A 26,264-nucleotide genomic window follows, 5' to 3' on the forward strand; every position below is an offset into this window, starting at 1 on the left:
TATTCAACAAATGGACATAAACGGAGGTTGGTACGATTGAGTAGAAAAAACGAAAAATAAATTACTCGTTTTCAATTTAATAACTATGCGTTCTAGGGAATCGAATCTTGGTGCAAATCTCAAAATCTCAAAATCTCAAAAGTTTCGCTTTTTGAGGGTTGAAAAATTTGTATAGAAATTCCGTGAAATTCACATACCCCATTGTCGTCGTTCATCCTCAGCAAACCACTATTCAAAGATCTCTTTTAAGCCTTCACGCCCATCTGTCGTAGAAAAAAAGGAACAGCAAAAAATGAGGTGATTTGGTAGTTTTGATAGATGGTGTTCAAAAAGTAGATCGTATATTTGAAAGAAAAGGCAAGAAGAATGGATAGAGGATGAAAAAGTGCAGACATCATATTTTTGCGATTGAACATGCGCTGGGGATGACAAGAAAACGAACAGCAACGGGTACCATTGAAAGGAGAGAATACGATGAAATACCCCATCATATGAAAGAATAATATTTGGTTAACGAGTAATTTTAGATGGAAAGCAATGTAGATTGTCATACTTACATACAAAAAATGTGATTAAGCAAACAGGAACGATCAACGAAACGGGATCGTAGAAAGTCAACATCTATTCCGATTTGGATAGAAAGCGATATAAATGGAAATTTTAAATAAAATTTCATACAGGAACTTTTTCATACAAAAGAATAGAAGAGGAAAAATTAAAATAGCGGAAAAAAACTTTATTCGAGAAGGTTTCGAAATCTCCTCACTTTTATTTCTAGATATATAAACAGGAGAAGTACAAATATTAATTTGAACATTGACGTATTCGTTATCAACGGGCCAGTCGGTCTTCTGAAAATTTCGTCATTCTTGAATTGCAGTTCAATTTGGAAGTAAAACATTGATCAAAATTTGGGTGTGATTAATTCGTGAAAAAATTAAAAGCCACTTGTAACCTTCCTCGTTTCGGTCACCCAATTTTTTTTTATTACATTTTCTCAAAAACTCGTCTCGTTTGTCATTAAATGGGTGCTTTGCAAATAATTGTATCAAAGATGATTCGACGAAGATGCATCTTTCATATTTGGTCGTTACACGATTACGAGCAACGAAAGATGAAACGAAGTTCGAAATCAACTTGGAACTCATGAATACACGCTTCCATTGTAAACGAGGAGGTTCCCATCGAATGGACACAGACATACTCTATTCTGAAACGAGGAGGCGCATTCTCATCAGTATGGATATCGAGACGAAGAGGACACGGCAAGTTGGAAAGAACAGATTCGCCAGTTTCACAAGAGCACGAAAGATCCCGCGATGAATTTCCGCGAGGCTGAAGAATTTTAATCGGCCAACACTTTCATAATCTTCGCACGGCTCTGGCCGTGTTGCAATTCTTTTGTGACGTCTATCTACTGGGATGGGCAATGTTTATTAATGAAAGAGCCCGCTCGTACGTGTATCGAGGTTAATTGAAAAACACCGATCGAAATGCTGATAGCCCGGTTCGAAAGGTTCCGCTAACTTAGCATGCGACACGAGGAAAAAATTATATTGGAAAGAGTCTTTTCGAGTGTCAAAGAAATCCACGCCTCATACGGAAAGCAATTTGATCGAGCTGGAATTAATAATTCATGGAGAATTCGATATTCGCTTTCAAGATTTCAAAGCATCGATATTCGTCGGTTGTGGGAAGCAACCCTTATTAGCTATCCAATCTTTCGATCGAATAAATTGAGACAAGTTTCAAAGGTGTTAATTTCGTGTCATTGAAAATCAATTATTGATCAATATCCACGCTGTTTTTCTTTTAATTAATTTATTATTCAGTCATTTGAAATAACATCCATCACGATGGACGTGATTTCCAGTGTCCTAAAAAGTTAAATCAGTGTCGCAAAACGTTCGCATTGCAACCGCCATATCGCGCCATTCCCTTAAACCATTTCGAAATTTCCTGCGCCATGAAGAAGTGCGCGCACAGCCAGACTAAGGCCGCAGGAAGCCAACAAAAGTGCATTAATTAGCCACAGGTTGGGCGGCGGTGCACGAGATGAAGTGGTAACCTCTTCGCTTCTCTTTCTTCTTTCTTTCCTCTTCGTCTATTCCCTGCTGTTCGACTCGCGCTACCTATTCCTCTCTATCCCATCTTCACTCGGCTTCCCTCTTTCTTCTACCTTTTTCTTCCTCAGCAAACCGCAAGCCACTTCTTACGAACGGGGCTAATGCAGCGCGCACTAAAGCCGGCTATCTTTGGCCGGGTCGAGCGCGTTCCTCGCGCTTAGCTAAGCTCGAAACGGCATCGATCATTACTGAATAGGGTGCTAGAGAATTTCTACGATGAACTGATCGTCGACAACGGGAATAGAGTTCAGCCTCGAGTTCCGCTTTGATGTTTCGACGATCTTCTCCGTTTAGAATTACGATTTATCTTCTCGATACACAGCCCTGTTCAGCAATTCTGTCGGGTGAAATTTTATCACCGTCACGGTATTATTCATTCATTCGCGTAACTTACCGTCCCCGAGTGGCTTTATATTTCCGCGATTCAACAACGTGCAGTCGACGCAACAGCGTTTCGATCCGATCGTCCGATAGTAATAATTATAAGCTCGCGCGATAAATATCAAAGTCATCGATTTATTTTTCGATCCAGGCCATTATTCGACTTCAAATCTAAGCATCGACAGCTTTAATTCGCGATCGCGCGGTCTCTCGATCGGGCGATATTTATGGGCCGATCGGGGATGTAAGCTTCGGCCTGTTTCAGCGCGCAAATTGTTCGATCGTTACGTAAACAAAGGTGAACAAAGCCTGGCGTGCAAATGCAACACTGGGCGCGCATATATCACGGATATAATTGTAAAAATCCTTCGTTTCGTCGCACTAACGAGGCCCTGCGCGGCGAGATTTATTTCCCGTTCGCGCGACTCGCGTTTACTCGAAACAGGGAACGATTTAATGCGGATATAATTGGATTTCAGCGAGCGAGACGCGACCGAAATTTCACGGAATTTCTACATAAAAAAGGTACAGAGCTGAGGTTTCGATCAACGTTCTACGAGGTGTGAAACTGTAACCGCGTCCACGGTTATCTCAGATATATCAGATTAAATGAAATTGGATTTCTTGTACAGAGTGCCGCGTCGGTAGAAACGGAGACTAATTCTATATGGAGAAACAACTGAAAATTATAGGATAAAGAGATTTATATGTGCAACTTCGTTTTATAAATACACTTTCAGAAATTGTTAAAAAATATCGAACAAAATTTCCTATCTTTCACCAGAGAATTGCAACATTACAAGGAAACAAAATTGATACACAATAATAATCCCCGGTTTCATCCCCTTTCGTTTGCTAATCATCAGTCTCATCACAATAACGTGATATTTGCCCGCGAAAATGCAATCAATCCGGTAAACACAGAGGAGAACGTGATTGATGGTAACAAAAAGAAGAGTGAGAGAGGAAGGGGTAGAAAGAGAAAGAGAGAGAGTAGAAACGATGCAGGCGAGAGGACGGTTGCAACTAGATGAAAATTGTACTTGGACGGTGCATTCTCGTTGGTCCAGTTGGGTCGCTTGTATGTAGATCTCATTTCCTAGGCTCACGCCGACGACCGTCCTCTTCCATTCGGCCTTTCTTCCTCGCTCCGCATCCCCTCGACGCACAGCTTCCTCCAACCGAGCGGTATTAACTCTGAAAAATTGAACCTTCGACTAACTGCCAATTTCCTACGTTTGTTTCGCTCGGCAAATCGACGCTCGAACATTCCTTTTTCGCTGACCCGCTCCGCTTCACCTGATTCGTACATATCGTTCCCGCAGCTCGTTAGAGAATTATTCTTTTCAAATGGTAAGAATAACTTGAAATTTTATCTTCATTATAGCAATTTCCAATCTGCTTCTTTTTTTTTTTTTAGAAGAATGTACCTTCAAGTAGTTGAAGTATGTTTGATTTCTTAAAAATAATACTTTCAAGAAAACATATTTCAACCGACGATGTTTACTATGACTGACGTTCATCGTCTTCGAATCACGTTGCTTAGAACTTTGTATATTTCACACGAGCAACTCTTTTTCCTTGTTGACGTGCCAGCTGGATGAATTAGTTTTCGATCAGACGCTCGAAATTTCCCCGAGGAGACATTGCTTGAAGTTGCCGACCCAACGGGAGCGGCGCATCAGCTAAGTAATTTAAAGTAGACCGAGATTGACCCGGTCTGTGCGCCACTAATAATTGAGTGCCTCTGCTAGGGCGTCGGAGTTCCTCGAGGAGCCGGTGTGCAAGTCGTTTCGCGGCGGTGCTCGCAGTTGTTATTGCGTTCGCGGGAGCAATGGCTCCGGGTGTCTGGAGAATTGTCAGGGAAGAATGGAAAAGGGGTTGGACGGAGAGAAATACGTAGTGAGTCGATGAAATGCCGGCAGGATCGAGGAACGATGCGGCTCGTGTTTGCTTTTCATTCGTCGCGAACCTGTCCGTCTTCCCGAGACGTTTCCTCTCCTTCCTCGTCCTTTATCTTCTTCTCTGCCTTCGTTTCAAAAAGACACATTCTCGCGCAAGTTTCCTTGTTTCCTCCTTGCTTTCCACGAAACGTCCTCTGATTGCGTTTCGAATCTATTATTAACAGAAAATTTATAACCACATTAAGTTACTTCGACACCTGCAGCAATTAGAATTTATAGACGTGGCGATAGAGAACTTTGACACCTGTACTGGCTAAAATTATATAGTTCTACCAAGTTTATTTCTCCATTCGCAACGGAAATACAGAAAGTCCGATAACACAATTACAACCTTTGGCATTTCCTGAAAAGCGAAGGACCAAAGAACGTATCTAACGATAGTTCTTTGCACTTTGTCCCGGTCGCTAATTAAAGAGCTGCAAAAGCATCAGCGATGTATCGACGTTCGTATCGAGGACCTTTGTGTGCTCCCTCGCGTTAACGTCAAACATATTTCGCAGTAAAAAGTCAAGGTAGATCGCGGTGACGCGCGTCTGTTACCAACGGTGGATCGTGTACAAAGGTTTTCGTCGATGAATGTTTTACGATCCAGTAGAACGAAAGATAGGAAAACGGGGAAACGTGACGCGGGGCTTTGTTATTATTGTTCGACGAGGAACGAAACATGTATAAAGCTGGCGGAAGTTTTACAGGTGTGTTACGCGGTCTTCTATTCGCGATAATGCATTATGCGATTGCAATTTTACGACGGCCCGGTTTTACTATTATTCGAGGCTCGTGAATCGACGAGGGCCGTTCGACGCGTAGATATACAGTCGGCGTTGCAGTAAATCAAGTGCGAGAAGGATCCATCGAATACGTTGATCCGCAATAAAAATTCTCGGCTGTGTCGTGGCTCGAAGTAGACGACTCAGCTGAATGAGAAGTATATTCTCGCTGCGAGATACTAATGCACACGATTTTATTGTTTATCGATTTAACTGTTCAGCCATCCACTAGGCGATATAGGTGTCCAGAACCGTCTGCCTGTAGGAAATTCAATTTTCTTAGAGGCACTAGCGTAGAGGGAAGAATTTCAAACGTTTATTACATAGTTAAGTTAGATGTTAAGGTTTTATGTTGACGTATACTTTATTTTAATTTAAACCATTCGAAGTTGCAGTATATAGAAAAGCGTAGTACAGCAAAGTATTTTCCAAACTACATAGAGTTAATAACGATGGATTGAACAAACTTAATCTTCATAATATGAAAGAAGCGATAAATATTCATTAGGGTTGATAGCAATAATTATTCCGCGCTATGATGTGATCCGAATTCATGATATTTCGGGGGTTCATTTCAACGGATGAATAAAGACTGAAAACGTTGAAATGTTAAACGCTGAATACATTAAAATATTTCCTCTGCCACGCATGAATATATAAAACGGGTTAAATAGCAACATGTGCGCGAACTTTCAATCGTCTTGTTTTTCTGACCGATTACAAAGAACGATAATAAGCAGCGAACATGTATCCATGGAATCATGCAAAACGAACATCAAGTATGTACGATAAATGTGTGGAGGCTATGTAGGATCGTGGTAGAGCATCGTAGAAACACCGTGGCCAATTTATTCATCAGCATTTCCGGAGGATGAACAATACCAATCTACAATATGATGCGTTCGTCGGTCTTTCCTAATACCAGCGAACATGCTCCTATCATTATTCGAAAACTACAATGATCTATTTACCTATGGTAATGCTTTCAGAGAGAGGGTTGGTTCTCCATTTAGCCGATGATAATTGTCGGTTCTTCTTCTTTCCCATTCGCCATCGAAGAGGTGATAAATTCAGGCACTAAATTTCGTGAAATTTTGGGTTATGCGTGTTAGAAACATTAGAAATTTAAAATTTTAAAAATTTTGTTTTGTGAGATGATCAGAGTAAACGATAAAACAGAGGAAAAAGGACGAAGCAGATATTAAAAATCATTATTAGCATCGGTCTCGTATTTCAATATGATTTCTAACCAGCAATAACCTCGCGTAGAACACCATTATGGCTGTATAATGGGAAGTTGGATTTGCTATACGACCAACCGAGTCCCTTCCTCTTCGTTGCTGCTTTATCTCTGCCGCTTTCTGTCCTCGCTATCCAGCTTTGTCGTTGCCTTAACTTTACGATCCGCTGCAACCATAAACTCGGTCTATCGAAAATTACGACGGGATATCCTGCAAGAACCGAACTACGTGGAACTGCCATCAAGGAAGTTTTCCCGAATATTGACATCATAGGGACGCATATTGTTCGCGTCCATTTGCAAACTGTGCGTCGACGGAATTAATGAAGATCCATGAAAGTACGATTCCGCGAAAAAGAGGTGAAGGTTACGTCGGTTTAAGTGATACGACCTCTTATAAGTCAGACATAATAGCGTCTCGCGTATGGCTGACGTATTCTACTTAATCTTCATGAAACCGCGTCATTCGTCCATTAGAGGAGCCCGACAGCAGCGTGCCTGGATCAAAAAAGACCCAGTCATCACCGTGTTAGAGTTAAAAATCCATCTATTTCTTATTTAAACGGGGTAGGTTTATGTTTCGGAAGAAATACGAACAGCCGTACACGGTACACACCTCGCGCGTGCTTTATCTTCTTCTTATAAATGAAACAAGTTATTTATTATCCAATAAAGAGACACTCGTGTTGCGCGACACCCTTGTGGGTGCTTTGCCCGGGATTGTATCCCCCTGACGTGTAAATATCGAGGTTTCTCTGTGACCCTCTCCGGAGACCGACCAGACACGTTCCATCTTTCATCCCCTTTTCGACAGCACCCGTTTCCCATCTTATTTGAGAATGTTTTGAGACTAACGACGATTTCAATGATCCACACTCGATTAACGAAAAAGAAACGGGTGAAAATGTGTCGAGTTAACCCTTCGCTTGTCAACCGATGACAGATGAGAATTGAACAAAGTAATAATTGAAAGAGAAGATAGTTGAATATTCAATGAAACGAATACTAAATGATATATTCATATTCTACGATGATATAGGGGTTCGATAGCATTGAATACGAACAGCCAGTAACGCGTTATTGTCACGTATCACCACGATACCTGTTTCATTATTTATTCTATTACTACATGATTACACTGGGAGAGAGGAAATTTTGCTATTCAAATCATTGCACTGCGGATGCAAAACGAGCAAATCATTCCACGTACCAAATGTCCCCAAGTTTCATCATTAATTTAATGTCGAAGAAAAATAGGATAGCAAAGAATTTTCCAAATGACCTCAGTTCCTTCGATCAGTCAAAGAAAACGATTTGTTCTTTTCCTTGTCGAACTTCTGTTCTTCCACGGTCCCGGGAGTGAATTACCGCAGCACTTGTGCGAAACAAAAAAATACGATTGCATCGTCGAAAGAAAGGAGCAAAACGAGCTTTAATGGACACAATTTCTTAAATTGCAGATGATCGTATCTTGCGGAAGGACTTCGTGCCGAGCTGATTCGCGAAACCTTTACTGTTCCTGCACACGGAACGTTCGGCAGAAGCGGCATTGATTAAAACTTTCCAAAGAAACTTTAAACGTGTTGATTGATTGATTGATTTTCGCTGAGTTTAGAACTGGGAACGTTTTACATTCGAGGATGACGCGACGAACGATGTTTGTTGTTTAAGACACCGAAATGTTTCCGATAGATATACGTATAGAGTAATTTAATCATCGAGAAATCGATTTCTTTTCTTTCTCCTGCCGATAAGATAGAGTCGCCTCGAAACTTGTACAGAGAATGTCCGTTAAAGAAGAGTATCAGGGTCTGGCGTTGACTTTGATGAAACGTTTCGTGCTTTTAAGTAAAAACGTTGAAACGCTCTTTTTAACAAGTTCCTTTGTATCCCTCTCCCCCCCAGGACGGTTTTCAAGATACCATCAAAGGGGCGAAACTTTGGAGGATAATTTTACTCTTTAACCGAAGCTTTCGTTGTTGAAAGAGAGACCTCATTATGCTCACTTTTCTGGTGTGCAAAGTTTTATTGAAGTTAAAATCGAATATAACTGAGAGAGCTAGTGAGACTAATATATTTTCTATAATTGAAACTATTTCATTTCGTTCAAACGATCGGAGTGTTAAATTCATAGAAGAAAAGAGTGGAAGAAAAATTATCAGGGAAAGATTTAAAAGCAGGAATTTATATTCCACCTTTTCAAGTTACAAATTGAATTTTTTTTCATTCCCTAATTATTTCTCTTCGTTTAATTTGAAATTCTCATTTAAGTAGCAGTATATTAACAAAGGTATTACACTTCCAAAGTTCATCGGAAAGCTCATCAAGAGAAGCGTGAATTTGATGCGCCCGGTCTTGGCTGTTCCGTGCTCTTGATGGCACGCGTGTACCAGCGAGAACTTTCCAGCGAGTTCTGAACTGCAGTCGATTGATTTTCTCTTAACTCGATCTCAAGTTATTCTCTGGAGCGTGCTACGCGTCTTAAGGATCTTTCGAGGGGCTGCATCATGAGAAAGTTTAACGAAGAGGGTTGAATTAACCGACGTAGGAGCCGCAAGTTCGACGGCACGCCCTCCGTTTTTCTGTTTACCGCCTTTTGTGCTACCACAATCGAACGTGTGGCGGGCGTATCGATCGAACGAGCACACCGGATATCGTGCAATATTTATCGAACAGAATTCAATCGAATCGTATTGTTTGCAAAGGAAATTGAAAGATTACTTTGGTTAACAGGAGCGTTGTTTTCTGTAACAAAATTGGACACTGGCATTTGTAATTAAGATGGATTACGATAAAATTCTTATGCAAACGTTACACCATTTAAGGGACAAATAATTTTTACCTTGGCAATCGGTCAATTCAGCGCGAAATCGCCTGGTGCGGTTCAATTAGTTTAAATGAAAAACGTGGAGAAGATGGGTTTTAATTCTTCTGCAAATAAGATTAGTTTCAATGGGTAAACGTTAATTTAAAAAGGGTACAAAAACGTGGTTATCCGTGAAAAGGAAAGTATACCTTCTTCAGCGGCGATGTTTGACCATTTGCCGCGAGGAAAATAAACGAGGGGAAAAAAGGAATGTGAAAAGGAGTATTCTGCTCGAAGTTTTCACTCGAAACTCGTAGTTAGTAGCCTTTAATTGAACTTATTAAAAAAGTCTTTCAAACGGACCTCGATTTTCCGCGTCCGAACGGCTCTCAAGAACCGCCTCGTCTTTCGCGTTTCTATTTTAAGCTCGTTCGCGAGAGTACTTGCGTTTACTTTAAATCGAGAATCCTCTTCGTTTGAGTGACTCGTCCCGTTCGAACCGTTTTCATCCGTCCATTTCCGAATTATTCTTTTTCCGTTTGGATCATCGGCAATAACACGAAACGTTTCTCTCGGAATATATTCCAACTTTAAAACCTTCGAAAAACATTGAAACACGCCAGAAGGTACAAAATGCTGTTGGAACCTTGATATTTATAAGAGTGCTGAATTTTCTACCCTTTCTATTTACATAAATAAAAAAATATTGTTGCATTCGTGTTTGTACTTTTTGATGTCTCGCGATGTGGGTCGATCTGGAATGACAGAACGCAACGGCAAACAGTGCATCTCGCGTTTTAATTTTTAACGACGCACTCCTGCGCGCTCTCTATCAGCCTGGATTACTATGTAAAATTCCGGACGAGAGGTTGCGATTTTTGACGCAACCATCCTTCCATCCGTCAGGCTCGTTCCGTGGATTTCAAGCCACGCGTTACCTCGACATTTTCGAGGATCCCGTTTTATCCCAGCTACGCGTTCCTCGGCAATCCTCTTTTCGAACGGTGCAAGTAAACACGGAGAGGAGATGGTTCGACGAGTGTCTTCTTTTTAAGACGGTGCAACGACTTTGCCGCAATGCGATCAGCGCGAATTTCGTTTCGTGCTTCGCGCGATGCATCGAACATACTTTCTTCCTTTTTTCGTTTCACCCACGCGATTTCGTGTCCCGGGCAGATACGGTTCGTCGAACGATCCATTCGATTAAGAAAATCGATCCAAGTTGTTTGCATTTCGTCGAGGTATACAGGAATATGAATATGAAATGATGACGGGAAAGAGGTATAGATACTATTTTTATTACACACATTCGACAAGGACGTTCGGTGAAATAAAAGAATCAGGGACATCAATCCGGTCGATCGGTTGAACAGCAGATTCGTCAATTTTAATCTGGACGTTTCGCGCTAGCAGAATCAGCGGAGTACGGGTGACAGGCGTCAAGTCTGGCGACGATGAAGCAGAAGTTCGATACAATCCTAATAAATTCCGTTCCTCTTCCATGCAGTTATATTTTCGACGGAACAATAAATCTTTAAACCGTCAAATGAAAGAGAGGGTGGAAAAAGTGCTTACCGTCGAGATATTTCGCCAGGGATCAATATCGTTCCCCGGGAACTTAAATACAGATGAAACTCGGTTCGAGGAGTGAAAAAACAAAAAAGGGATAGAGGGGGGAAAAAAGGAATTGGAAGGACGAAAACGAGAAAATAGAGGGATGGGTAGGTAAAGAAAGAAGAGGTACAGGGTATCCATTGCGAAAAGCGTCGAATAAAACGGATTCGCCGCGGGAGCGTGAACATGCATCACAGACTGGATAGAATACCGGTCGGATTATACTTTTCTTCTTTTTTTTTTTTCTTTCCAAGCTGCCCGATCCACTCACGTCGGATTCCTTTCTGTCCCTTTTATCCGCTTTCTTCATTTCACTGTGTAACTCTTGCGCGAATCCTATCCCCGTATTTTTCTTCGACCTCGACGCTCCCTTATTGAGCAGCCAACCAACCCCTACGGACCCGTTACACCGTTACGAAGCAACTATCCTCGGATATCCTACCCTCTGGATTATCTTCCTCTCTATTTTTTTCTTCTCTCTTTTCTTCCCGCCTCTCTGTTGCCCTCTTCTCCTCTAATATTCCGAGACGGCCCGTGTGTTACCATCACCGATGACCTCCTTAATATCGAATATTACTCCGATAAGACCGCACCATTTCGCCTACCATCTCGACCAAGTCAATTTGCTGTTACAGATGTCACGAGGCTAGGGATACAGGGACCACATGGCTGCTGAAAGTAACTTCATTTTTTCTTTTCCTTCTTCTTCTTCCTTTTCTTTCTTTCGGGGGGACCAAATGGCAACATCATTTAGGTTCGAGTTTTTTTGCGTCAGAGGATATTTCTCTTCTTCTTTTCCTTTTTCATTTCGAAAGAGTATGGCTTGATTTCAATTGGCAATTACGTTTTTGGTACCAAAATTCAGCCACCCTTCTACGAAACCTCGAAGCTGTAGGTGACTATGTGTCACGAAGGGGAAGGATTGCAACCGAAAGGGTGCGAGTGACATTTTATTAAGTACAAAGTTTCATGCTTACGAGCAATTTAGACGTACACTATGAGGGCAGAAGTTTCGCGCAGGGTTGCAGCATGCGGGAAAATCATTTGAACATTGGAACGGTGATTTAAAGAGGTCCCATTTATTCGTGACCCGCGCCTCTGTTCGCGGGTTCCTTCGTTTTCTAATTATGTATCGTTGTCCGCGATCGTTTAAATGTAACACTTCATTACGCTAGAGCGCTTGTTTCCAGCACAAAAGGGAGTAACGTGAATAGGAACCATGGTATAAGTGAATTAATTGAATTTGACGTGTTGTTGCGTGCCGCGAACGCATTCACCGATTGTTACGTGTTCATTTCCTGCGAGGATTTTCAAAAATAGAGGAAGAATAAAAAATATTGAATGTGTATGGTGACGAATAGTTCGAGTACTATGGTATAAACGAGATTGTTTGCAAAACGCTTTGGCGAAACGTTATATTTACAAACGGCCACAAAATTACTTCTGTACATGGTGTTCACTAACATCTACCCTTTTTTTTTTAATAAATCGAACGTTTTTTTAATTTTCATTCGATAACAGCTTGTGAGATTAATACAATTTTAATCTCATAAAATTTTTCTCTCTATCGCTCGAGAATCTTTTTTTTACAATGATTATGTTAATTTCTTGTGATATAACTTTGACACAATCAATCATGCACTTTTATTAGTTTTCCATCAGAAGTCGCAGCTAATTTCCGTGCAAGTTAAACTTTCTTTGATTAAACGAAAGATTAATATTCGTTTCCCTAAGGTTACTATTTATTATGCATCGACGTTGACGGTCAGAAGCAACATTGTTCTTTGATTCCGTTGAAATTACAAAGAGCAGTGATTGTCGATAAGAAAGTTTAATTCAGTTTCTTGAAGTCAGTTTTCCTTGAAAAATCGAGCTTTCTTAATAGCGTCGTTACTTTGCGGAAATTTAATATTGTCTTTTAATCCTTGCGCGATGCTGCTTGGAATTGCGTTGTTTCGAAGAATCGCTGCGAGGATGTACGTTTCCTGCCGGAAGTTAGGAAAGTTTTGTCAGAACGTGTTTCTGCCGTGATGCATTTTCGCTAACCACGTTGCCTCTAAATTGGATTCGCAGAAACGGAAGCGATAGAATTAACCGACAGCAGAATTGTTTCCTTAAACACTTAAAGTTAATTATTTGATGAAAATCAAATGTCAAATTGCGAGTCAGAGAAGTTGATACGTTTTAGAATGTTGAAAATTTAACTGATTATATTCTTAATAATTTACCCTGATGAGACTTTACCCTCTGACAGTCAACATATTATTCGACAGATTAACTAAAATATGAATAAAATGTACCTATAAATGTTCTATAAATAATTATTGCAAAGTATCTGTTTCTAGCGGATCGGTTGGGTACACGGAGCACCCAATAAAAGACCAAAGAACCTTCCGCAAAATGTAATTTCCGGTCGAGGAAACGAAGCGGTACGCGCGAAGGAATTAACTAATTTACCTCTAGCGTTGGCGTGTACGCTTTTTATTTGTCCACAGTGACGCGTGTACGCTGGTAATCCTTAAATCCTCGTCCACGGAGTTGCGTCGAAACCACGAGCTCGCCACTACACTTTGTCACTGTCATGAGATTCATGCCGCGTTGCTGTTCGTCAGTTTTCCGTTTTTTCTTTTTTTTAAATTTTATTTTGAACCTGGAAAACTGGGACAATTTCGCGAACAACTGGGTACCGCAGGACGCACGAGTAGCAAGGTAGAAAGGCGGACCTGTTATTGACCCTTGCTACTTGGCGATAATATTAAAGCCACTGGGACTCGTTAGATTTTTCAGAAGAAGTTAAAGTGTTCTATAGCTGCATATTATCAGGGTAATAAATTTTAAATGAAAATCTCCAAAGTTCTTTTAAACACGAATTCACACCGGAACGTTTTCCGACAGTAATGTATCGTTAGTTCTGAATTGCAATAATTTTATTATTCCGTTTAAAATATTTAATAGCAATTCGTTATCCATTTGTATTTTCATTACATTCCGCGCATTTATATTTGAAAAAGGATACCGAGAAACGATGAGAATTATTTCAGCGTTCGACTCGATTGCCAATTATTACACGTGCACGTATACCACACGTGAAACGGAATTACCTTGCCGATTAAATGCACCGTGTTCCTCGGATCATTAATCACATTGTAAATAAGCGGCGTTTATTTGATTACAGGCTGTGGCCGACGTACGCCAGCGCGCATAACAACCTCGGAACACTCACTGTGGGTGATCAAGCGGAGCAACATTTTTTGGCAGCGATACACGCTCAACCAGGACACGTGAACGCTCATTATAATCTTGGTCAGCTCTACAGGTCAGTAATAACTTGACAGTAGATTTAAAAATTATTGATTTCTTACTTTTGCCATAAGAATTATGGCCGTTTAACAAAATTTTCCTGCGGTACGATTAAACATTTGTAAAACCGCTCTTACCTGGAATACCCATTAATTGGACTAACTCGTCTGTTCGAGAAAATAGTGAAAAAGGTTTTTGTACGCAAGAGAAACGAAAGCGAAATCGAGGATAAATATCCAGCAGCATTGAATACCCGGTGGTCTAATGGAGTCCTCCATCAGACAAAATAATCAAAGCCGACCAAAGAATCTCGAATTCAGCGCATCCTGTTTTATTAATGGTGCATCGCGATATACCGAAGTACATATTATACGATAAATTTAGCGTGGCAAGGTAATTCTGGTGGTGAGGTCAGAATTAAAGTTTAATTAACGTCTCTGGCTTGATGAATTAAAGTTTAATTGACGGCAGGGGTGAGGCGTGCACGCAGCTAACACAACACCCTTCGACCATCCACGCGTTGCTTTAGAAAATCCCCATACAATACCGACTATAAATTTTATTTATGAAACAGCCTAACATAATTGAAGCTGTTATTTATTAATTTTCTACTTCTGTTAATTAGGAAAACGAACAGAACGGAGGAGTGCATACGGATGCTTCAAAAATGCGTGTCTCTTGATCCAGCCTACACCCCCGCTTATTTAGTTTTGGCGAGATTGGCAACCGGTCCAGCCGCAGGGGTGCTTTTGAGACACGTGGTTCGATTGCAACCGAGAAGTCCTGATCATCTCGCGGAATATGCGTCCTGGTTGCACCAGAATGGTAAGTGGGGGACAGTTAACCAGTTTTAAGAAGGACGAAGGCCGGTGTCCCCGTAGCGACGACCGAAAGTACGGGTTAAAGCAGTTTGGAGTAGCGGAACAAGAACGAAACTCTGCTCTGTAATAGCGTCGCGGTACGTTCTCCACTTTCTACTCACACCAAATTGTCCTTCGTCTCTTCAGGTAAATGGTTACCCTCCCTGAAGTACTATCTCAAAGCCATGGAGGTCTCGCCATCGCATAGATCGTCGCTCCTGGGAACGGTCAGGATCCTGAGGTCGCGGGGTCAATGGCCGAGGGTGCATCAACTTATCACCAGGTGAGCATCATATTTCTCGAGCAATTAATCAGATCTATAAATTCCACCGTAATAAAATTTTGACGATGATTTTATACGAGAATGGTCAAATTCTAACTCTTTGACGATAGGTGTTAAGTAAAAAAAAAAAAACCAAACCGTTAGTTCTTCGAAGAGAAAGAACTTTGGGAAACAACGAATATTACTCGTCGGAAAGAATGCTTTCCAACTTCACAAGTTACCAGTCGAAAGAAATATTAAACATAAATTTCCCCTTGCTGGCAATCACGTCACGGTTTCACTCTCCGAGGTAAATTAGCAAAAGTAAACGAAAAGTCTGTGGGAACTCCTTGGTTCCAGGGAGTTCCAGCGAAAAAAGGAACAACCGTGTCCACTTGGCGTGCAAACGAATCGTCGAAACAGCTTAGCAAGTTCGGCTCTCAGAGTTGACGCGAAACTTTCATCCCTTGATGGCAATCGCGACCGTTGCCTTCCTTTCCATCCCTTCAACTCGCACGCACAAAATATACTTGTATAGGGTAGGGCAATAAATTTCTAGATAAATCCATTCTTCGAAATGGACGGATACTGGTATATAATGTTAACAAAATTTAATAACTCTCAAGATATTTTTAAAGTAAAATATTTCATACAAAAATATTAATTTTTTTGACATTGACTTGTGCAAAAAAATATGCAGTTCCATTAAAAGAAAGTAGAGTGGAAATTCATGCTGTATAATTTTACAATTTCCATACAAATTAATATCCTACATTAAAATTTCGAGTTAGGAGTCGCAACTAGATTGTTTTAATTAATAAAAATAAATATTTATTTCGTCTGACGTGTGATAAAATACTTTTGAGCTGTAGTGTAGGTAGCAATGCAGCGGGATTACGGGGTGAACAGGGTGCACGGCTTTGCGTCCTTGTCGGCTCGTTCTTTCACCCTCTTCTCTTTCCTCTTTTTTCTCGAACCTCGCGTACTGTAATCCTCTGGTGCCCCCGCAGTGCAAATAGCGTCTATAAAACAGCCACGGTAAATTTGCCAGCGACGATTCGCACTGTTTTTGCAGCTCTCGCTTCGGGGGTTGCACGATCGAATGCACACGGTCGGGGGAATCAATTCTTTCTTGCTGGCCGAAATTATGGTCCCGTATCTCGTGATCGATAAAAAAGGTCGTACGAATTTCGAGAATTGCAAAGGATTTCCTCCTCCTTCCTTTTATTTTGAAGAACAGAGCGTTGTTCAATTAGCGAGCTTTTATGGATCCCCGATTGAATTTAATCCCCTACGGCTGATTTTTTATGCCAGTTAATGGGATAAATTCATCTCTGCTTTGTTTTAATATCTTAAAGAGGGTAGTTTTTTGTCATACGTTAGGTTTATTCTTTAAATGGAGGTATTGCGAACCTTTTACCGTGGAAAATGCCCGTGCGTCGCCGACTTTCCGGATGGATGTATGCCATTTCTATCCTATTCCTGAAAATATTCATTGGCTGTTTAAGTGAATTTTGCTTCTAGCGCATACACACCTAGTTGCTTATAAATAAACTATAAAGTGATAAATTTGACAAGTCTCACACCCTATTTTCGACCGTTTTATTGTTCATCCCCGTTCACTACATTCGACTTATGAATTATTCATAAACATGAATTATTCAATGGAAGAAGTGCGGAACTGGTCAACGTTTAACCATGAGCTCTCCACAGTATATAATACAAAACATCGGTTGTGTAAATCGCGTATGAATTATGTCGATGGCAATCAATGAACAAGTAGAGCAGGGAAGCAAAGAACGTTAAAGTTTTTGAAGTTAGTCGAAACAGATATGTCAAATTGCCGGGGTTTCTACATTGTTGAGTTCCTGTTAACAGTTTATTTATTTCACGTCAATTCGGTACACGATAGATTGGTTTCTACCTTGTAGCGGCTGTACAAATGTCGGATTAAATTCTCATAAATCGTTCGTGATTCTCGTCGATTGGTTCCACATTCCACTTACGTTTCAAACCCAGAAGTAGATTGTATTTCAGATTTAGAGGGTATTATCGGTCATTTTATTTACTCGCCAACTGGTATCCAACATAAAAATATACTACTGCCAGGTAACGATCGGCATTCAGAATTATTTGAAAGAAGAAAATGAAAATATAATTAGCTGCTTCGAATAAGTTTCAGAATATCTCTAACAGGCAACTATAAAAAGTTTTCAAAGGATATTAAAAATTTCTTAGGTAGAGTAACAATTTTCTTAAGCAGTGACCTCATTTCTTCCACTACATTAACATCAACAATAACTTTTCCAGCGAAATGTAACTTATGTAATTGAACCAATCCTACACAGCGAAGGCAAGTTCACCAAGTTAAATGACTTCTCGCTTAAGAATTTCCTTCTTTTATGGCCACTGTGTACTCAAAGACAAGTTTGTGAACTTTGTTCGCCCATTGAATCACGGTCCAATTTCTTTGGAGTACATTTTTCAGAATTCTTGTCCAGTTTACCCAGAAGGGTGGGTAACAGGATTGTAAACAGCTAAGCTGAACCCTCGCAAGATCACTGTCCATAAATCTGGACGACTAAACACGTCTAGATAAGTGAAACGTGAGCCTCGAATAAAAATGTCTAAATGTATTATGATGATGCCTCTGCGCAAATAAACAAACAACCAAGTGAAAAATCTTGGTACATAATTGATGTATTCAAATAACATAGTTAGCAAACGCAATTAAATTTTCATAATTTTCGAAATTTTCAACGTTGGAGCTGAAAATGTAAAACAATTTGGGGATAAACATTTTCAGCTGCTTTCTGCACTAATAATTTATAAGTGTTTTCGTTCGTCGATGGAAAATTTGATGAAAGCATTAGCAGCTGGAAGCATTTTCACGTGTTATGAGCGAGCTTGTTGGAATACACGGTCAAAAGCGTTCGCTTTCAATCAGAACCGCTTCAATACCATGCTAATGCGTTATGGAAAACAAAATTACGCGATACACGGGACTGGCCAAAAATATCGGGGACGCATTAACTCCATTGACGTTGTACACGAGTGATTTTACCAGCTCGCGGAAAATTATCGAGCATTAGCTTTTATTGCAAATAAAATTTGTAAACCTCTACCATTTATACGTAACTATCTTTTGTTTGTAATACGAAACTTTAGTTTAAAAAAGTTTTAAGCACCATTAACTAATCGATTTAAAAGTTTTGGAAACATTTGTTTCAATAATACTTTTCTTAATAAACTTACGAATCAATAGATGGTTTTTCTACATCAAATTTTGAAAATATGAATTTCATCTTTCCAAAGTATGCTGTCGCGATAAATAAAATGACCGAGAGATTTTCATTGAGACGGGCATCTTTTTTAGCGTCTCTTTTTCGAAAAGCCAGTGTGCAGGAGAGATGATTCCATAGGCAACGATAACGTCGCCACCGTTGCGTTAAGCGCTCGTCGAGCTGATAAATCGGGAATTTACTGACGCTATCTCCATTTCTGTATTTTCGGCTGGACGGGTCCGGGAATCGTGCGTAGCAGGTGTTAGCAGATTTTTCGGGAAAATTTATTTACGAACGACCATACTTTTCGAACGTCCACAGAAAAGTGTGTGGCCTCGAAATGTCAAAGCACCTAGAGTCACGTTATAATCCAGAAAAATAGAATCTCCTGGGATAACAATTCTTTCGTGTTGGTTTCAATTTAATGGACCGGGGTATAAAAATGAATTTCAACTGAGAAAAATAGTCACTTTTGATCACCGACCGTCTATTTTTGCATCCGTTTTTGGCCTTTGCCTAGCTCGCTAAATGGCAATTTTATAATTCATAGAGTACCGAGATCCATTCTATCTAACGGTGCTGTAGCAAATGGCCGATTGAGCCAGCTTCTCGTTACCGCTTTGTTAGATCGTTTATTTTGCATAAATGCTGAAAGGTCCATTTATTCTACACGTCGACGTAACTAACCCCTTCCTATTTTTAATCTTCCAAAAAAAAAGATATATAACATGCTCGCTACTAGTATGGGATTATAGTTAAGTATACCTAAATGACTCTGAAACCCCCGAACCTTGTGCATTTCGTTTGTTACAAAAATGTTTAAAAAAATAAAAAAAGCATCGAGAGTGAGTGGCGCATAACACCGCTATATATCTACCGGAAATTATATTAAACATAGGAACAACTTGAAACTCTAGCCGGATGCGGAGTAATCGTGGTGCGAGGAAAGAAAACGAGAAAAAATCGTGCGCACCGGCGACGGGGTCGAAATAAACGCGACGAGAAATTTCGTGAACCGAGGAGAAACGGAAAATACGAACGGACGGTTCACGAGGGTGCGCACCCACGTCGCATTCGATTACGTAACACGGAAACACGGCTGGCATCGTTGCCTAGAATCTAGCCGTAACTGTTCTCGGATAAATGCAATGGCCTTGATAACGATCAGGATTATTCAGCTGACTGAATGCACCCGCAAAGGCGCGCTCGAGGGTAGGCGATTCGTTCGGCGAGATATGAAGGGGTAACTTCTAGTCAGCCTAACGTCACCGGTGTTTTGAAATAGAAGATACTTGAAATAGGTAGTTTCTTGAACAGAAAGGGTGAATTAACAGGGGAATAGTTAACGCCGAGCAGTTATCTGCTAACGATGTGCGAAAACGGCGAGGGGGATGAAACGAATCGCGAGGGGCGGAAAAGAACGAACGAGGAAACTGGAACGTGGTATTTTATTCCCTTGCGAAGCTACTCGTTAGAACGAGAAACGTTTTATCTTGTGCAGAAATTCCAAAGACGATACAAATTCTAGCTGACTTTGCAGTATTTTAACAACTATACGAAAATTGTTATATTTATTTCACTACCCTCGGTTCACGGTATTAGAGGCTATTCGGAGAAATCCAAACGTGTCGGAAACAAAATATTCTCCTGTCATAAAACGCGAACGAAAATTTCTCCAGCCTGAAATATAAACTGTCACCATGGTTGGCTCGTTGATTTTCCAACGTCGTAGTAGCGACGCAACAGGATCGAGTTCTTAAATAATTTTCATCCGAGCAGCGGCTCTAGCGCAGAGCAAAATATCAACCGTTCTCAGGTTAATGTTGCGAGCGAAGTATGTGACACGATAAAGGATCGTGGAAGTCGACTATTGACTCCTGATATTCACCCTCTTTTCCGCCTCGTAAACACGCCGCTCGGCTGGCGAAAAAAGAGACCCGTAGAATGAACTGTGCGCGCGGAAGTGACGCGTGAAAAGGGTATGTCATTTACGAATTTATTTTATCGAGAGGGTGTGAACGGTTCCCCGATCTCGCTGCCAGAAACTCCATCACCGTGAACGGAAGCATGACTTGCGATCGTCTGGCAATTTATTTCGCGGCTACGTTAAACTCTTGTTCTATCTCTTATTACAGACCGTTATATTTCTTCTGGGAAAAAGAAAAATGTTTGTCTTCGTGGGTTCTCTGGTATCTACCATTGCCTCCTGCTACCAATGTATCTTTTTATAAAAAGGGTAAATTTAACCCGCCGAGCGAATCGTTTTTTGATCGTCAAAGAGTTGGAAAATAAATTTTAATTCAGCTTTAACGAATTAATCTTTCAGAAGGTTAATACGGATTCATTTAATTCGTAACGTGTGTACGTTTTTCAGGTGGCACCTGATGTTACGAGCGAAACGTGGCGGACTCATATATCGTGGCGACCTTTATATACGCGCGTGGCAGCTGCAAAGCGAATCCCGTCGCCGAGCGCATCAGCATCAAGCGAATATCTGCTTATCGGTGAGTAGAAAATAAAATAACACATAGTGGTAGTTAATTTTTTATTACGCAAAGAGCTTTACAATATAGCGCCAGCACAATAGTAAGAAAATTGTATTATCCTAACGATGCTATTACACAAACGATCAATCGTTCAATCTGATTTAATATCGAGCCCTGAGAGGATAATAAAATTGATCACTCCCTGCAAGTATTTCCACGAGAACGACACGATTGAAAACGGAACGTAGACTCAACACAATATTAATATTTCTATTTAAGTTTCCAAGCCGGTTGACGTTGATCTCCTTTTACGATCCTTTTATTACACTTTGATCCGTACGTTTTAATATTTCTCCCCTGCTTTCACCGCGTTCGCTTCATTTTGCCTTCGGATACCTTTCCTTGGCCCGGAAACACCGCGATAAAAGTAATTGAACAAATTAGTCGTGCCACAGAGAAGAGAGCCGGATACCGCTGGTCGGTCCGCAGTTCCATTCCGGTGCACCTCTTAAACCTTTTCTTTTTTTTTTTTTTTTTTTTTTTTCGGAGATTAATTGAGATTCTTCGGCCACGTCGTATCGCCATAATTTTAATTAAATAGATTTGGCTCCGCTCATTCTCCTTTCCTGTTCTCCTCGTTTCCTATTCACCCGGCGTAGCCGTGGACGGTCCTGCACTCGGCACAATTCGTTCCAGTCGTTAAAGATTCAACTCGTAAAAACTTGGCTACTTTCGGCTGCAGTGTCTCTTCTCTTTACCCTTTTCTTTTCCTTTCTTCCTACCCTTTTTTCCCTCATTAACGAAACGCCCTTTATCGATTGTTGCAAGTACGTTGTACCGCGGTAATTGTTAACAATGTTATTCAAATTGTAGAAGATTCCTCGAATCCGAACTTAAAATGTATCTCGGATAATATAGCGACGTGGGAATAAATTGAAATAGTAGCGGAACTTTTAATACACTTTTAAAATCCATTAAAACTTTCATCATCACGAGTCCGAAACTTAGAAGAGATCGGTATTTTAAGACTTTCGAGCGAAATAATATGTTAATAAATTTGTTGTTCTTTTAACTACCTTTCGCTAAATTCGTTCTTTCGTTTGGCCGAGGAAGCTAGTACCCTATTTGTCCAACGACGCGTTGAAAAGGCCGAGGCGTCGATCGGCGAGGGGGTGTGGGGGGAAGCTGATTAGCCGACGGGACAGGGAGTCCACCCTCTCGACGCGTGTTCTCGACGAGGCGGCAAACGTCAAGGCTTCCCCTTCAAACACGTCGAAATTGTCTGTTGCAGGAGGGCGGTTGTTCGACGCCCCGTGTCGCCAGCGTGTCAGTGCAGCTCGAGCAGGACAGCAACAAGTCGGAGCAGCTGGAGCGGGCGCCACGTTGTAACGTACGTACCTGTAGACAGTCGAGAAAAGGGAAAACGCGCGTCACCGCGCCCGCACTGCTCGTACAGAACCTCCTGGAGACGCTCTAGCTCGACCAATTATTCCACTAACTACCTGTTTATCTCTCTCTTTTTCTCTATTCTGGTCTCATCGTCGACGAGAACCTGACCAGGCACACACGGTGCCGATTCGGGAAGCAACCAATTGCTTCCAGCGAGTCCCGAATCCTTTGTGATCGAAAAGAGAACGAAAAGCGGACGTGCAGATTTTTTGGATCTTTCTGTGTGTGATACTTATCCTGTTTTCGCGACGATCGACGATTAATATCGACCGTTCGATTTCCACCAGGCGGAAATTGCTTGATTGGCTAGATTTTCACGAAAGAGAGGACCAAGAGCGAGCCTGTACTTCGACCATGATTTTGTCGCTGCGTGTTACGCTAACTATATTCACGCCGACAGCCGATTGGCTGGCGTCCCTCCTTCGCGTGCCCCTCGCCAACCGGCTCTCCGGCGTGAATATAGTTAGTGTCACACGCCGCGACAAGTTCGATGCAATTCAGTCAGTGTACATCGAAAACCAAGAAGATGAGAGGAGAAGTTTGTACGAAGACGTGATAACGAAAGGTAAATGGCTTCGTTTGAGTGATAAACGGCGTTGGTAATATAGTTACTACTAATTGCGTCGTGATGTTTCTAATACGTATTCGCTGTATTTCGAGTGTGCTTTCGACGTTCTCAGAGATACGCTGTGCTCGCTGTGTCGATGCTTTCGATTCCGTGTCGTTGAGAACCGTGTAAATATTTATTCGTCGTAACCTTCGAAACGAAATAAGCGATGTTTTTTTTCCAAGCAACTTCGACGCTCGAGGGTGATTTCGCGCTACGGAGAGTATTTTTCTGTCACGATCGCGTTCCTATGAGACAGCTATGCATCCTCGTTGCGGACACCGCGGACTGGCGGGTCGGAAAACTCCTCGAAACGTGTAAATATCGTTGCTTTCGGTCGGTGTCTCGCGACGACACGGCTGTAAATCGAGAGTCGAGTCACTCTTGAATTTATTTTTCCCACGACCACGAGTTTGACGATGTCGACGTAGTACAGAGCCACGTGTACGTGGCTCGTTGTCCTTCTGTGAGCATCATTCTTTCTGTGTGCGTGTTTTGTCTTCGATTGCCGGACACGTAGCTCTCCGAGCACGCATGTAATTAAACGGTGCCAATTTTAGAGTAATCAAACGTACCGTCGGTTTTCAGAGTTCGGTACGATTTTTCTAAGGAAATCGGTTGAGAAAACGTGCATTGAGAAAAGGAGAATGAAAAAGTAATAATATTGTACTTCATACTTCGATGAGCTTTGTTAGGCAACGTTTCCAAGCTCTGCTAAAGCATTGTTTACTTGGAACAATGAAATTTTATAAAATTTGTCGGTAAATCTTATAATTCGAAATTTCATTATGTTTGAATTGCTTGAAAACTTGCGAAGAGAGTTTCTAATATCCATCAGTAGGTACACATCCATTGAATTAAAGTTTCATTGAAGCCCGTCTTCTGGTAGAAAACGGTTCGGAAAGCATCGAGCTGACAAATCGGGGTCTCATGCATTGCTGGTGCGCTCGGTAGCGGGTTTCAATTAAAGTAAACTTCAATCCTGCTGGAATCTTTTGTCTGTCTTCCCCGGGTTCGCGACTCATCGGTTCGATAGTTTCTTGTTTAAACGGGGTCGAATGTGAGGCAGCACGACGTTCGGTCTCTTTTCCTTTCTCGTTTTAGTTACACGCGTGCTGTCCTCGTAAATTGTCGCTTTAAACGGGCGCTGACCGAAACGTTGCCAAGACTTAATGGAAGACCAATGTATATACGTTGTACACTAAAGAGAAAAAAAAGGAAGAAAAAGGAAAAAGAAAAACAGAAAAAAAAATCCGTGAAAACATCGAAACGTTGCGCGATGCTTATTGAATTTCTCTGCTAGGAGTATTATCGTTCGAGTGATAAGAAACCGAGTCGCGCTCGGTAGCTTTAGAAGATAGACGGTCGTACGTGGGCGTGATCGAAGCTTCAAATAAGATTCGTCTATGTCAAAATGCACAGACGTGACGCGAATTTGTCCGTAACAATTTGCGTTTGTTCGTACGTATACTCGTACGTTCTGTGTCGTCCCCGGTCTCCTCCAACCCTGCCCTTGTCTCGTCGAATATTTTCGAATCGAAGCACGTTGGTGACGAAATGGAAGAACGACTGTCATTGGCCGGGCAGCAATTTACCCGTACAATAGCGGAGGATCGATCTGGTTTTTTCCCTGTAAACGAACCACCGTGGTCGATGGGGTAGTTGATAGCCGCTCTAGGTCGATTCGATCGAGATGAAATATTTTTTTAAAATCTGCTCTACCGCGATATCGCGTCAACGTTGCTTCGCTTGGATCGTGTGCAGGGTGTTGCGTGAACGACATAGTTTCGAGAAAACGAGAACGAACGAGCGAGGGTAGCTTTTTCGTCTTGTACCGACGTTACGGCGAATGTGAACGCGTATACTTGTATATATTAATACCTCGGGAGCATTTTTCATTTTCACTCGAAGCTCAGTTTATACGCTGGTGCAGTTTGCACAAACTAATTTGCTCGTACAAATTTGCCCAAATAAATTGAATTGATAACCCTGTGCGCATGTTCAGTTCGGTTTAAACAAATTTTGTAGTTTGCTTATTAATTTTGCTTCCGGAATGGTTCTGAATATATTGCTTACCCGACAGAATTTCTATCTTTCACTGTTATATTAAAATCAGCTAATACAGATAAAATGAACTTAATGATTTTTCCAACGTACTTGCACTGTTAATTAAAAAATTCATTCTAGTTCTTAGATCGATAGAATCTACCGAGTTTGTGCAAATTATATTAACGTACAAATTCAGTTCAGAACGAGGAACGTTCGGTATCATTCGTCGTTGTAAGAAACACGCAACGCCTCGCATACTCGCGACGAGATTCGCGTGAAAATTGTTTAACGAATCAGAATAACCGAACAACGTATCTTTCGTTCGGTGAGAATGAAATCGATGTGATTAAGGATTCAGCCGATTCCTCGGGACGACGATTGTGAACACGTTATTTTATTATCGTAACGAATAGCTACGAAGAGGTATTTATATAGCTATGCTTTACTACCTGAACGGTACCGAAATTATTACAATAATTGCTCAGCAAGAAATAAGAAGCGAGTTTTTCATCGCTCATTGTGTACAGTACAACTTACACGAATAAAAAAAAAAAAAGAAAATATTAGGACGGTTATTTTCTCAACCGTTGAACAAGACCGCGCGAAATGTAAATTTTGCGATCAGTTTCCCTCCCCCATTCATCGTTTTATTTCTCGTTAACCATAGAACGGAAGCCCTGCAACGTTGTACGACACGGAACAAATAAGGAATAGAGAGAGAAAAAAAAGAAAGAAAAGGAGCAGACAAATCGTGAAACGGCTCAAAGTTTCGAGCTACGTTGATGAATCGTCAGTCAGTTCAGTTCCTACTAATTTTTTTCGAGGGATACCGAGTGCGGAAACGATTCGCGGATTAACTGCTTGTCGCGTTAATTTTTTAGTTTTTCTTTTATCTGATTGGCAGAATCGACCGCGTTGAAATTCAACGATGTGGTCGAGATAGACGAGATTCCCCGTCGATTATAAGTCGATAACGAATGATAAAGAAAATCCTGATTTGGAAAAACGAAATATATTCACGAGGATGAGATATAAAGAGAGATCGAAACGAAACTAGTTGTCGATAAAC

General features: G+C 41.1%; 1 protein-coding gene across 3 annotated transcripts in view; it reads left to right on the forward strand.

Annotated features, from left to right (window-relative positions):
* The window catches only part of LOC117611906 (protein O-mannosyl-transferase TMTC1-like), a 156,958-nt gene that overhangs the window by 129,861 nt on the left and 833 nt on the right, over positions 1–26,264 (forward strand). For 2 of the 3 annotated variants that reach the window (XR_013062933.1, XR_013062932.1), the window contains exons 11-15: positions 14,074–14,214; positions 14,824–15,023; positions 15,206–15,341; positions 20,979–21,108; positions 22,382–23,104. Coding sequence is in view for 1 of the 3 variants with exons in the window: in XM_034340361.2 (XP_034196252.1) it covers positions 14,074–14,214; positions 14,824–15,023; positions 15,206–15,341; positions 20,979–21,108; positions 22,382–22,567 (793 nt within the window). In the remaining 2 variants the exon portion in view is untranslated. Of the gene's footprint in view, positions 1–14,073; positions 14,215–14,823; positions 15,024–15,205; positions 15,342–20,978; positions 21,109–22,381; positions 25,757–26,264 lie in introns of those variants that run through there. The other variant, XM_034340361.2, reaches the window with a different exon arrangement.

Source organism: Osmia lignaria, chromosome 10, assembly GCF_051020975.1.
Source record: "Osmia lignaria lignaria isolate PbOS001 chromosome 10, iyOsmLign1, whole genome shotgun sequence".
NCBI classification, from domain to species: Eukaryota; Metazoa; Arthropoda; class Insecta; order Hymenoptera; family Megachilidae; genus Osmia; species Osmia lignaria.